The 13487-nt window shown below is 54.5% G+C and overlaps 5 protein-coding genes across 5 annotated transcripts; 2 read left to right on the forward strand and 3 right to left on the reverse strand.

The window, feature by feature from the left end:
* Positions 1 to 201: 201 nt before the first annotated feature.
* Positions 202 to 2993, forward strand: PG986_008696 (uncharacterized protein; the record flags this gene model as incomplete). Its single annotated transcript, XM_066844918.1, has 3 exons — positions 202 to 1919; positions 2005 to 2342; positions 2431 to 2993. The coding sequence occupies 3 exons, from the start codon at positions 202 to 204 to the stop codon at positions 2991 to 2993; spliced, it is 2619 nt and encodes an 872-aa protein (XP_066697316.1).
* A 409-nt stretch (positions 2994 to 3402) lies between these two features.
* On the reverse strand, positions 3403 to 4016 carry PG986_008697 (allergen; the record flags this gene model as incomplete). Its single annotated transcript, XM_066844919.1, has 3 exons — positions 3403 to 3453; positions 3510 to 3627; positions 3706 to 4016. The coding sequence occupies 3 exons, from the start codon at positions 4014 to 4016 to the stop codon at positions 3403 to 3405; spliced, it is 480 nt and encodes a 159-aa protein (XP_066697317.1).
* A 2548-nt stretch (positions 4017 to 6564) lies between these two features.
* PG986_008698 (uncharacterized protein) lies at positions 6565 to 7954 on the reverse strand (the record flags this gene model as incomplete). Its single annotated transcript, XM_066844920.1, has 4 exons — positions 6565 to 6756; positions 6813 to 7242; positions 7305 to 7734; positions 7798 to 7954. 4 exons carry the CDS (start codon positions 7952 to 7954, stop codon positions 6565 to 6567), a joined length of 1209 nt encoding a protein of 402 aa, XP_066697318.1.
* Positions 7955 to 9108: 1154 nt separating this feature from the next.
* On the forward strand, positions 9109 to 11079 carry PG986_008699 (Smg-4/UPF3 family-domain-containing protein; the record flags this gene model as incomplete). The annotated part of the gene is made up of 1 exon (XM_066844921.1): positions 9109 to 11079. One exon carries the CDS (start codon positions 9109 to 9111, stop codon positions 11077 to 11079), a length of 1971 nt encoding a protein of 656 aa, XP_066697319.1.
* Positions 11080 to 11894: 815 nt separating this feature from the next.
* PG986_008700 (uncharacterized protein) lies at positions 11895 to 12550 on the reverse strand (the record flags this gene model as incomplete). The annotated part of the gene is made up of 3 exons (XM_066844922.1): positions 11895 to 12077; positions 12174 to 12407; positions 12476 to 12550. 3 exons carry the CDS (start codon positions 12548 to 12550, stop codon positions 11895 to 11897), a joined length of 492 nt encoding a protein of 163 aa, XP_066697320.1.
* Between the last annotated feature and the right edge of the window lie 937 nt (positions 12551 to 13487).

Below are 13487 nucleotides of genomic sequence, written 5' to 3' on the forward strand. Positions count from 1 at the left end.
ATAGTGGAGGGGATCAACAACATACATACTCTGAAGCCCGGGACATTCAATCGGCAGTTGCGGTTGTAGCGACCTTAAGACGTAGGCGAGGTGACGTAAGCGAGGAAAGGTCCCAACCGTAGCCAGACCAGAATCCGGGATTGCCAATCCCATATCTCTGTGGTCAAACAGCTTTCCACCACACAACCATATCACTTCAATATGTTTTCCGTCCCCTTACAGAGTGACAAGCAACGGTTCAGGGGACGGTTTCAGTCGTTGCGGTCGACCGGGTGGAGACGAACGGGAGCCTGGAATGTTCTCGCAGCTGCGATTGCGGGCATCGTCGTCTTCTGCAGTCTCCTGGTTAGCATTTCGCAACCCGACTCATCACTGCGGAGCGACACCATTTTGTTCCACGGTAGTTGTGATTACAGCCGGAACCTCAATATAGGGCTGCACCTCCTGATCAATCTGGTATCGAGCGCAGTACTAGCATCTTCCAACTACTTCATGCAAGTTCTCCACGCCCCATCCCGCCACGAGATCAACCGAGCACACCGCATTCTGTCCTCGTTAGAAATCGGCATTCCGTCGCTCAAGAATCTGTCATTCCTATCGGGATTCAAGCGGTGTTTCTGGGCACTGCTACTCATATCCTCTTTGCCAATCCACCTCTTCTTCAACAGCTCCATCTATGAGACGAAGATTGTGGGATCAACATGGCAGCTAACAATCGCCACTGAGTCATTCCTACATGGTGCTCCATTCTTCCCGCCCGGAGCGAGCCTAGCAGCAGCTGGAAGCCCTAGTCCTATAGACTACAATGCGACCACAAAGATAGTGTTGACCGGAGCCGACTTTTCAAATAAGACGGAGTATCAGAGGTACCAGTACAATGAGACATTAGGGGACTACTGGCGAACATCCTATGGCGAACCTACCAATCTATCTGATTACTGGGACGATGTGTCACCAATTCGTCGAAAGCTCGATCAAATTTCGAGTAATGCAATGGAAGGGGAGCGACTTGGCCTTTGGGAACGTCTTCCGAGCAAAGCTTGTCGTCAGGAATATTGCTTTCTCAAGCCCAGAGAGAATTATGGTGACGTCGTGGTGGTCGTCAAAGGTGGCGCCAACACCGCTGGCTGGACACGCGCCGAGGTCTACGCCGACCCCAATGATAAACTCCCCGAGTGGTCGAATCGTTTGCCCCCAGACGACATCAATTCTCTCTGGTATACCACACAGTGTTCGTACCAAAAGAGGTTGAAATGGAACTTGAATGAAGGGTACAGCTCTATCCTGACCACCGAGGCGCCCTGTCTGGGAGCGCTGGGGTCTTACTGGTACGCGGGGAATCGCTGGACCCCGGGGATAGAGGAGCTATCTGAAGAGCTGCGAAACCAAGACAAATGGTCAATCCAGTTCAAAAATTGGACTGGGCCAGCCAGGGCCCTTGAAGAGGCTGCTGGGTATAACAGCAGTTTCAGTTCTCTGGAAGTGGAATACTGCTTGGCCGACCTGGCCCCAGCCAGAGGGTGCAAGGTTGTCATGGCCAACAGTCTGGTTCTCGTTACGGTACTTTGCATCTTCTTCAAGGTCATCATTTGTACCGTTGTGGTAGGGATGCTGCCGCAAGAATCGCTTGTTACGCTTGGCGATGCCCTTGATTCGTTTCTCTCAGATCCAGACCCAGCAACCCAAGGCATTGGTACTTGCGACGTTCACGACATTCATAGAATGGAGTTTGGTGTACCACACCCGCTGTCAGCTGGTGCTTTTGGCGACGAACCTGGCCCATTAACTCCTGTTCCCATAGCCAGGATGTGGCAGCCAAAAAAGCGCAGTATAATTTCCGCCATGACTCACTCGGCGTGGTGGCGCCCTTATTCGCCCATTTTGACAGCTCTGGTGATCTTGGCTTATTTAACAACATCGTCCTACGAGGGGAATGAAGATAGCTTTTGAGTTGCCTTGCCGTCGGGTCATGCTATGATACTTACTTACCTGCCTGAAAAACAGCGGAGGGGCCTTTGGAGATCAGGGAGCGAGGTTGACCGTTAGTTTAGGTTCTGTGCCCTACCTTGGCGGACTCATCGCAGCCAACGTAGGCCAGCTTGTTCTTTCGTGGTGCTATTTTGCGTACAACGCCCTGCTCACACGGGTTCACGTCGAAAAAGAACTCAACCTTTACAGCCAATCCTTCAGGCCGCTTCGTGTGTCCTTTCCGAAAGGAGAACAGATTGCTACCTGGAGACTCCAGCTTCCATTGCAGTTTGGCATGCCGCTCCTCGCTATAAGCATTGTACTCCATTGGTTGGCTTCCAATTCTATATTCCTCCTTATTATGGAGGGGGTCAGTGATCTTGCGAGCCGAAACTGCACGAGACCCTCACTGGGCTGACTTCAAATGTTCTTGGGTTACTGGTCAAAATACTAACGGAACAGATGATGTCATCCCAATTGGCGTAGACTCGGGCAATCACGCCCTTGCCGCTGACTCCGTCGTGACGGTCGGCTACTCTCCTCCGGCCGTATTGGCAACGCTGATCCTGGGAGCGACACTGGCGACCGTTCCCCTCCTCGTGGGCCTCTACAAGCTACCCGGGGACATGGTAGCTGGGGGCTGCAACTCGCTTGTCCTATCCGCCTTGTGCCACGCGGTTCTTCCGAACCGCCAATCAGCAGATATGACCGCTGGGGCTGCCGAAACGGGCGACGATAGCGCACGCCTCCTTTCCGACTCGACCCGGAGAAGCGACGAGGCGGCGGCGGAGGAACCGCCGCCGGATCATACAGGTACACCTGCGGGATCAATCTTGGTGGACGGAACTCGGGAATGCCATGGACTTGTTAAGCTCGCGCGGTCGAAGCTGCGCTGGGGCGTCACGGCGCTGACCCCCGAGCTGCGCGACATAGTGCAGGAGACGGGACAGGAGGCGCTGCACCTGACTTTCGCGACGAAGGAGACCTTTATCTCGCCCCCGGTTGAAGGCGAGTTGTATCTGTAGCATGTGACCCAATGAGATCAGAGGTATTGGGATGGACGGGTTTATTGAGTATATCTCCTTGATGGCGAGGCCACTGCTTTTTGTATAATACTTCCCTTGAATAATGGACAAGCGGGTTTGCTCCAACCAGACCATCTATCGAGTGGAATAAACTGCCACTGATCTGAATAGTACGAAATAATCTACAGAGAGCAACTCTTTCACTATCGAGGGGATATTATCGTAGAGCTTGATCAACGTGATTTGAAACTGGGGAAGCGAAGACTGCTATGACTACACTCATATGTTGAAACATTCACGCAGGTTCAAGAGTCATTGGTGAATTGTGATTGTTTTATATTACTGTTAAAGCATTATAGATGCATCCCTTTTTGCGAGATAGATGCGTGATACATATATAACATTAAGGTCATAAAAGGGTTTCCAGATCGTAAAGGTCATAGTCATCCGAAGCGAAAAGCTGCTTAAGCGCAGAGCTCGGCGGTGACGTTGAGGGGGGAGAGGGCAGCCGTAGACGCGCTTCTTCTGGGGGGTGCTGTAGCAGTCGGCGGCGTTGGCGTCGCAGTCGAAGAACTCGCAGCCGTCGCCGGGGGTGAGCATGTTGGGGTACTTGGCGAAGGGGTTGCCCCACTCACTGTGGTTTGTTAGTCCTTGTTCATATTGTGATCACCTCTCATCAAGTATGACAAGAGAAGGAAGAGAAAGAACTTACGTGCTGAGCTCGTAGTAGGCGTAGTCCGGGTTGTTGGAGAAGGAGTAGCCGAAGAAGAGGGGGCCGTCGAGGGTCTTGGTGGTGGCGACCTTGACGGTGGAGCCGGCGGTGTGGAACTTCTCGGCGAAGCTGCCGCCGTTCTTGGCCAGGGTGGTCAGGGGGCCGGGGGCGGAGCCGTCGAAGGGGAAGGACTGGACGTAGACGGGGAAGTCGCAGTTGTTCTTGACGTCGGCGTAGCCGGTGTTGTCCTGGGCGGTGGCGGCCGAGGCGAAGAGGGCGGTGGCCGCGGCGAAGATGGTGGAGTACTGCATGGTGATGGTGGTTTGGGTTGTGAGGCAGGTGGTTATTATTAAGAGTGGTGGAAGAGGTAGGAGTAGTAGTGTAGTAGTGACTGGAGTGAGTGAGGTGGTGAGTCTTCTTTCTGTATTCTCGAAGGGGCAGGAAGGCGGCTTCCTTTATAGACGGCTCGGATCTCTCTACGTATCTGCTCGGCTGGGCTGGTGGGTGTCCACCGAGGCATACAACCTCTTGCATACCGCAGGCCACTATGGTCCGGCCTTGGCCAGCAAGGGAGAGAGAGAGGGGCTCTCGCTCACGGAGTATAGTTGCACTAATGGATCGGTATCGGTTCATTCCTTACCATCCCCATCCCTGAACCCTCCCATTCCTCCTTCTGCCTGCCCAACGCATAGTCGGCATAGTAATGTCGTAAGACATGCCGTCAAGGCCGACTGGCTGGTGCGTGTGTGTGTGTGTGCACACGGACACCTCATACGAGGCGGGGCCAGCGTAGTTCAGCTCAGCTGTTAGTTAGTGAATGGGAGAGGCAGAAATCGGGCAGGCGGGTTTGCGCTGGGCTGTCTCCGCACTGGGGCGAAAACCGGTTATACGAGGAATTCGGTTGACGGAGACAAAATCGACAAATCGACGACGGACAGACAGCAACGGGGGGGGAAGCGCAGGCGGCACACAGCGGGCCATGCATGCAAATGCAGGGCCAGGGCTGCTAGCTACATACACAGGTGACAGGACAGGGCAGGTATCGGCGGTGTGTGGTGTGGTGTGGCTAGTATGGGCGGGACATCCATACTTATTCTGGATCAAGTTGTGACATAGCAATGTTGTAAATGGCAGCAGAAATGTTACCCGGCTACGCGCGAGATCTCGTATTCTCGTTGCACTAAGGAAAGTCAGCCAGGGAGTCGAGGAATTGTGCTATGTCACACTGCAGCAATCGCTGGAACTGGCAAAAGACACGGCCGGAGATCGACCCGCCAAGCAAGCCCCCAAGGAAGATCCCCGCTCGATCCGACGGCACTCCCAGGCTGCCAGGCACAACACAGTCCAGTGCAAATTGCTTTGGGCAATGGGCATGGGTGCAGTTTATGCAGCATGCCGGCTCGTCCCACGGGGCATGCCCGGATACGGATTGACATCTGATCTTTCTCGTGTTTGTTCATCCGAAGAGACATTGATGACCTGGGCTTCTAGTTTGCGTTGTTGTTGTTGCTGCTTTGCTGCTGTTGCCCTTTACTTCATTAGTGGATGTCGGTCTTTCAAGGCACTTGATCATTGGTGGGAATTGCCCAGAATAGCAACCGGCTTTAGTGGACCGTTGCCAGCAGCGCTGTTCAGAATGCCGCTAGCGGCTCCTCAAGCTTGAGATGGAGGTGGGAGGGGCCCCCTAAAGCCCGTTGGCCGCCTACTACTAGCTGTGTTCACCTGCCTGCAGCCTGTTGGGCTGGGCAGTTGGCAGCACAGCAGACCAGACAGCGAACAAGCGAGCCACCCCAACCAAACCAAGCCTCTCTCTCTCTCTCCACTTGCATATTGACGTTGCGACTCGCGCGACCTGCATCATTGGACTGCATCCAGATGCCAGGCGAGTAACCAATGAAGAGACCAAAAGCAACACAAGCTGAAAAACAAGACCACACACGGCGGTCAGACACTCCCAAGCCCACTTACACCGATAGAAAACGAAGATTATCGATCAATGATCATCGAGAGACGATTGATCGATAGACTGCTGATTGTCGTGCTTGCCTGCTGGAGCCCCTGGCAAGGTGCGCCCGTTGTACAGTGCTGTTGGGGCAGGTGGTATTGTGGTTTTTTTCCAGGCCTTACCAAATACCCACCACCGCTGGTCCACTACCGGTAATATTAGATCCATGCCATCATCGATGAGACCTCGAGAAGGCATTCGAACCTCTTCTAGCTCTGCCGGTGTGCAATGCGAGTGTCCCCTCACCGATATTGTCTGCACTTGTGGTACGAGCGTATTGCCGAGGGGTGCCAGCGGCATTGGTTCTCCGTACCTTGCAGTTATTCCTGCACTTCATGCGAGCATAAGGGGCCTAGAACAAGTGCCGTGGCTGTAGATGCAGGGGAAGACTTCGGAACCCCTCCAGCGACCAATTTTGGTTAGGCAAATATCTCAATGGCTAGTCAGAACGAGAAGCTCAAAGGCGGCACCTCTGGTCGTATTCGTCACAGACAGTGAGCTTGCTGCCGGGACCTGGTGCAAATTCTGATTCCGTGGGATAAATGCATCAAGTTCGCCGTTCCACTTCACCGAAGCTCGGCAGCCTATATCCTGATCTATAATGTACAAACGCTGTTTACTCCTGTGCTGCCGGCACCTTGCCACGAGGTTCTATGGGAATATGTATATCCAGCACGGCATCAGGGCGTAAATCCCAGCGTGGTGGGCGTCCCTCACACCCAAAACGATCCCGTCGTTCATCAGTCACGTACCTACGTAAGTACCTACGCGGATAGACGGGCCATCCACGTCAAACCAAGAGAAACCAAAACGCCGTCGGTGGTATCATTTCATGCTCATCCGTACAAAACATCTTACAAAAAGTAGTCCGAGGGCCCCCTACGACCCGCCGGAACGTGGCGCATGTCGTCAGGCACGGCCGAGAAGATGCTGAACTTGGGATCCAGATTCCGGTCAACCGTCATGATGGACGCCACGTTACCACAGCGGTAGCAGTAGTTGGGCGCAGACCACACCGTAACGACCGAGTTTTGCGGGAAGTGATACTAAAGCAAACGTCAGTATACCTGATTCGATCCGGGAATGGACGACCAAAACGCACCTTGTAACCCTCGTTGACAAGCTGGTGAGCTCGGGCAATGAGCTTGAGGCCGTTGACGTGATTGAACTCGGTAGCCACCTTATCACCGAAAAGCCATCCTGCGCCACGAGGGCTGATGGCCCACGTCTCCACGTCTTCCGGGTCGCTCCAGACGAGGTCACAGAAAGCACCCTCATGAGGTATTTCCTGAGCACGTGCAACTACCCGGATCTGATCGATGGTTCTAATCTCGGGACTCAGACCGCCGTGGACGCAGAGGATCTCGCCGTCGACAATCGCGGCCAGTACGAGGAAGTCGAAGACTTGACAGCAAGCCTTCCAGACGGATGCATTGCCGTACTTCTGCTGGCATTCTTCGTAGAACCCGTATACTTGGGTGATTTGTCGCGACTCGTGGTTTCCGCGGACAAGCACTATCCGGTCAGGGTACCTGTTGTTTTGTCATCAGTACGCGCAGCCGTAAATTTGATCGGAGTATACAAGGCAACATACTTAGCCTTCAGACACATTAACAGGGTAAAGGTCTCCAAGCTGAAATAGCCGCGATCGACGAAATCGCCCAAGAAAACAAATCGTGTATCGGCGTTGTTCACTGGCGGGGTGATCTCTTGGGATCCGGGTCGCGACGAGTTCACAACTTCTGTCGCATCCTCATCCTCGTCGTCAATTGTGGATTCCTCGCCCTCTGCCTTGGGCACCCCTTCTGCGCTCTTGATCTTCTTCTTCAGTTTCGGCTTAGTAATGGTGGTAGGAGGCTCGATCATGTCGGCTGTGATGACGGGCTTGGCGCTCAGTGGGGGGTCGAGGGCGGGCTCGCCGGGCATGCCGCCGCTGACACGGAAGAGCTCGAGCAGATCGTAGAATTGGCCGTGGATGTCGCCGCATATGGTGACGGGGGTAACGACGGGCTGGATGTTGCTTTCTGTGGTACGCAGGTGTCAGGCAAATTACGTAGGTGGGCAGGCTCGCAGCGGGCGCATCATACCCTCCATCAAGACCTCCTTGACAATTTCGCACAGCTCCTTCATGACCGGCTCGGGCAGGTAGTGGCATTGCTTGGCCTCTTCGAGCCATTCGTCGAGGCCAGCTCCGGGCCGCAGCTTAGCCGGGCCAGGCTTGGGCACTCCGGGTCGGGCGGGCATGGTGGCTGCTGGAGGTTATGACACTTTGGTATTGATGTTGGTACGAATGAAGAGGTTTGAATTCCTGGAATTGGAAGTTGGCTAGGTGCCCCCGCTTTAGAAGTGGGAGGATTTTGGGGTGGTAGAAGCACCGACGACGTGACTGTACATAGACCAGCTCGAGTTATGTCCAGTCAAGTCAATGAATCCGGCCTTGGATAAGCCCGACAGGTGGATGAAGGGGGGTGCCAGCGTCGAGGCTGCCAGAGGTCACCACCTTCCCGGTACGGTTAGTTCCATTGTGCCTGTTGTTTGCTGCTGACTTAGCCAAGGTTCAGGTCACCTAAGGTTAGAGGCTGGAAAGAGATAAAGATAAGGCTGATGGGGCCTGTGCTGCTTGTGAACGACGGACAAGGCCAGCCTTTGAGCCCAGCCCAGACTGCTAGCCAAGCACCCAAAGCTCCGGTCAATCAGTCAATCAATCGAGACTGGATTGCTGATGATCAAAGGACAAAAAGAGAGACCCCAACGTCTCCACTCCCGGGCGCGCTCGAACTGCCATGTGCCTCCCGTATACCCGTAGCCGACCCGGTGGAATGCATCGCTGCCATTCCCGTCTAATGGTGGGGGAGCCGACGAGGCCATTTTGAATTCCCTCTCTACGAACATCCCGACCTCCAGCCATCAGCGATACATGCATCCATTGCATCTGCATCTGCAGTCTCGAGAATTGCAACCTCTGTTTTTCCACCCTAAATCGCAACAACCTACCCTTACCTTGGTACCTAACATACCTAGAGTTGGGCCTTTCTGTGATTTGATTTGCGGTCGGGATTGTCTGCCGACTCACTGAAACGGATGGGGACGAGGTTCACTCTTACCAGTGTACGCCAGAACCAATCCTCCTAAACCCCCTCCCTCATGCTTTGCGCTCAAACTGACCAAGTCTTACCAAAGACATTCGTCCATCACCACTCCATGGTGAAGCCGTTGCGCTTTCCGAACCATGACATTGACCCTCACTACGACCCAACCTTTTTTTCTCGACGTGCCGCCGTAGCATAATTTCCGCCCAAAATACACCCAACCAATTCTTCCCGATTTCCGACTGCGCCCTCTCACCCACCCAGCCGCATTCCCCCCAAAGCGCAGTCGTCACCACAACACCACCAGCCATGGCTTCGGTGGCATCCTCGCGGAAGGCCAATGGCACCCATGCGATCGAGAATGCCGGCAAAACCGACGCGCCAAAGAAGACAAAGGCTCCTTCCACCAGCAAGAAAGTCAAAATCCGCCGTCTTCCGCCTGGCATAACCGCGGATGAGTGCTGGAGCATCCTGGGCGACGAATGGAAGGTGGACAGCGGCAAGGTCGACTGGATTCGCTTCGATCCCGGCAAAGTCGCAAGTGGCCCTTTCAAGGAATCGAAGCCTGCTACCGCCTACATTCGCCTTATCGACGCTACACAGGAGTTCGCCAACCTCCAACAACTCGTCCGAACTCCGGAGATATGGCGAGATGCTAAGGAAACATTTAACGACCCGTGCCTCCGGGCCCCTCCAGAACTCGTCGTCGCCGAATTCCAGAAGATCGCCATGGGCAAGACCCGCATTGATCCCAGACAAGGCACCATTGACACAGATCCGACATACATGGCCTTCCTACAGCAATTGACGGAGCCCATCACGAGTATTCGTGACGCCGAGACCGGTGCCGACGACGACGCTGCTGCGAAGGACAAGCCCAAGGTGACTAGCACTCCCTTGGTCACCTTTATTAAGGAGAAGAAGGAGGCCAAGGCAAAGGAAGCCGCTGCTGCCAAGAGTGCGAAGCAGCACGCTCGCCAGGAATCCTCGGGGGTCGGTAAGAACAAGGATACCGATGACGGCAAGAAGAAGGGCAAAGGAAAGGAATCATCCAAGCCCTCGGAGAAGACGGAGAAAGCATCTGACAAGGGCAAAGAGAAGGACAAGCAGCCCGTCAAGATCATGACCAAGAAGGCAGCCCAGCAAGAAGCAGTTGAAGCCGCCAATGCTGTCGCCGACCAGATTGCAACGAGCAAGGCAGCCGACGAAGGCGGGGCTCCGAAGAGCAGGCGCGCGGGCATAGCCGCGGCGGCCAAGCTCCTACAACGAGATCTCGGCCTTTCGCCCGGCAGCGCCCATAGAAGAGCCCGTCAGGACGCTGCTAAGGCGGATACTACCACCAAGCCTGAGCCCGCCAAAGCCCCGGAGAAGGAGGAGGAGAAGCCGAAGGAGAAGGAGAAGGGCAAGGAAAAGGAGAAGGAGAGAAAGGGCAAGAACGCTGAGAAGGAAAAGGAGAAAGAGAAAGAAGAACCTGCGGTGCCTACCGGACCCAAAGGACAGAGCACCGAGGGCTCCCGACGAACGCGAGGCAAAGGCAAAGCGGCCGCCGCGACGGAATCAACCAAGGGTAAAGCCGCTGCTGAGACCTTCAAGCCCACCACGGGGCCCATCATTCTCCTTAAAAAGGAGAACACCAAGAAGGAGGAAGCTGCCCCCGCTAAACCCGCATCTCCTACCGCGCCAGCCCAGAGCTCGACGGCCTCCAATGCGACACCCGCACCACCGACCGGTCCTAAAGCAGCCTCGGGTGGTAAGGGCGCCGCTTCGTCCAGCAAAGCAAACCAGTCCCAGAAGAAGGGCGCGGCTGCTCAACCGGCGGTCGGTGCTACGCGCGCCTTCATCAAACACGCCAATCCGTCTCAGGGAGTCACCGAGGCCTTGTTGAAGCAGGCCATGGAAGGGTTCGGCACCGTTACCTTCGTCGAAATCGACAAGCGCAAGGGGTTCGCCTATGTTGACTTTGGGGACGCCGCGGGGCTCGCCAAGGCTATTGCGGCCAGTCCGGTCACGATCGCCCAGGGCACCGTCCAGGTCCTCGAGAGAAAGGATAAGAAACCCGCTGCTGCTACACCTGCTGCTGCTGCGACAACGGCGGCTGCTCCATCCACTTCGGCGGAGAAGGCTGCTCCTGAGGCGCCGGCTGCGGCTGCGACTCCAACGGCCTCGGAGAAACCTAAGCGGGGAAGAGGAGGCCGCGGTCGACGCGGCGGTGGTGGTGGCAAAGATGGGGCAAATGCTGCCGAGGGGAAGGGATCTCCTGCTACTCCTGCGGCCACCTGAAGATCAAGGACTGATCTTGATTGAGGGCACGGTGTATGACTTGGGACTTATTACATATTAAGCCATTGCGCGTGTAGCACTGAATTGGCCCGGGCCCTCTTATCCCCAGCGGTGGAGCTCAATGGTCTAAAGAAGCCCTGCTGCAGCATCTTTACGCTAGGTAGCATTGTTTACCAAGCGCATCCATCCGAGAGCTGCGTTGCAGATCGACTGAAAGCAGCATTGTTCCGTTTCGGGGAACATGGATCAGCTGCATACGGATACGGATACGGGTACTGGCATGGCTGTTACATACTTGACCATGTGCGGTTCGCATTGGGCAAGCTACATGCAGGCAGCCACTCAAGGTTGCGTGGGCTCTCTCCAAGTACATAGGCAGGCAGTATTGCAAGAGACGCAGTTCGCCTCAGTAGTTTGGCTCTTCGTACGGGGTCTAGATGTGGCATAGATAGATAATATCTTAAGCATTCCGTTTACTTGACGGTCGTCTTTCTGTTTTGTGAGGTATGTGGCCAAGATATGCTGCTTCTCCAAACAACTGTTTACGGGGTTCACCTGAGTACAAACCACACCGGATCAGTTGGACATGCTCCATCGTGATGCCAGTCCATCCGCCAAACTACATCCATTCATATGATAATTCAGCATCATGATCCAGATAGAACAGGGTAGGTAGGTAGGTAGGTGAGGACCTAACATCGTGCTCGATTTATTGGGGTCTGGTTATCTTTCATTGTTTTCATTTGAGACCCTCTTATGATAAGATTATGCATTAAACAGAAATATGTATTTACTAACGCCACCCCTATTCCTCCTCATTGACTCGGGATTGTCAGCAGCCAAAGAGCAAATCGCCGTTGTCGGTTTGCTACGTGCTGTTTCTCTTCGTCCTTCTCCTTCAGTCGCTTTGTCCGGAACCTTTCCAATTTGTCGTACAGCTTGCCCTCTGGCTGAAGGGGTTGTGCTTTATGTCGGTTGTGTTGTTGTGCATTGATGGACTGCCTCAAAGTAAGTTAGTTGACGGAGCTGGTTCATCCAATCTGGGTCAGTATGTCCTCAGGTCAGTATGCTGGGGCGACCGTGTGTCAACTTACAGTTGCTCGGTCTTGTCTCTCAATTCCGCGCTGGATTCCGCGGTCACGGTACCTCTCGTCTGGAGCAGGGTGTGTAGGGTGTGTTGGAGCTCTAGTTGGTCCTGTCATCTTCAGGCGGCGGTTCCTGGCGTTGATCTCGAGGTCTTCGGGCAGCGTTCGCGCGATCGAGCGTGATTTTGGTCGTAGGCTTTTCGTGTAGGTGGCCCCCTCGGAGATGAAATCGACGAGAGAGGTCTGGTGGCGGGCCAGTCTTGGCACCACACACGCACACACGCACAATGGGTGCAAAGGGGTGTACGTACCGTTCTGGCTGCGGCATGAGATGGGTTGAGGAGCGTGTGTTTGCTTCCTCTCCCAGAGGCAGATATGCTGCTCATGGTGGCGGTCGTCGCGACCCGCTTGCATACTTCTACCAGTGCTGCTGTGGATGTGTACCATGAACCGCTTCAAGGCGGCGCCTAAGCTGTTCGACGGCCAAAGTTGCCGGTAATGTGATGGCAAGAGCACCGGGTGACCTTACTTATGTAGACGTAGACGAAACCCGGTCTAGAGCTGAGGAGGGAGCGGGCGTGATGAGTGTTGTGATCCTGGCAGACCGGTATATCTACCACCGCTGCTGCTATGAGCCGGGGAGATATTTCCTCAAGGGAGGGGCTTCCAGCTGCCTCGGCTTGGCCTCGATGTCATCGATGTTTTGCGAGTACTTCAGCAGGAGCTTGTTTTTGCTCTTCAGCTTGGCAAGGAACGCGTGCTTGGGCTTTGTGTGACCAGGCAAGTGAAGCGCCAACGGGACGCATGGGTGTGTAGCAAGGTAAATAGGGCTGGCATGACCCCGGTTAACTATGGGCGATAGCAAAGGGGGAAAAGAAAATCAAGGATCAAAGTCAATGTGATTCGAGGTTGCTGCTATATACAGACGCCCGTAGGCGTCCTATTACGACCGTAATTGGTGGTCCACCATGCGCGCATACCTCCGATATTTATCGTCTGGCTTCTGCTACTGTCCATGTCGTCTCCTATCCATCTGATGGATTTCTATTGGCTCCACAACTGACTTCTTGACAAGGTGCGTCGAGGTGCGACCGTTGTTGCCAGGCTGAGTGTTGTTTGGGGCGGTTCTTCCGTATACTTATTATACAATAGTCCAACAATAATTCATCGGCATCCAGTAGGATGCCATCAATGTAGATACAACGAAAGGCCTCGATCAATGCTTCGCCGATGTTCTGAATGGAGCCTCGTAATTTGTGAGTGGACTGGTACTTGTCGTGTATACGAGATTGCGACCTACTTACGTTATCCAATTGCTCAGTA

The sequence above is a fragment of the Apiospora aurea genome, assembly GCF_038362705.1.
Source record: "Apiospora aurea strain CBS 24483 chromosome Unknown utg000006l_segment0_segment0, whole genome shotgun sequence".
NCBI lineage: Eukaryota > Fungi > Ascomycota > Sordariomycetes > Amphisphaeriales > Apiosporaceae > Apiospora > Apiospora aurea.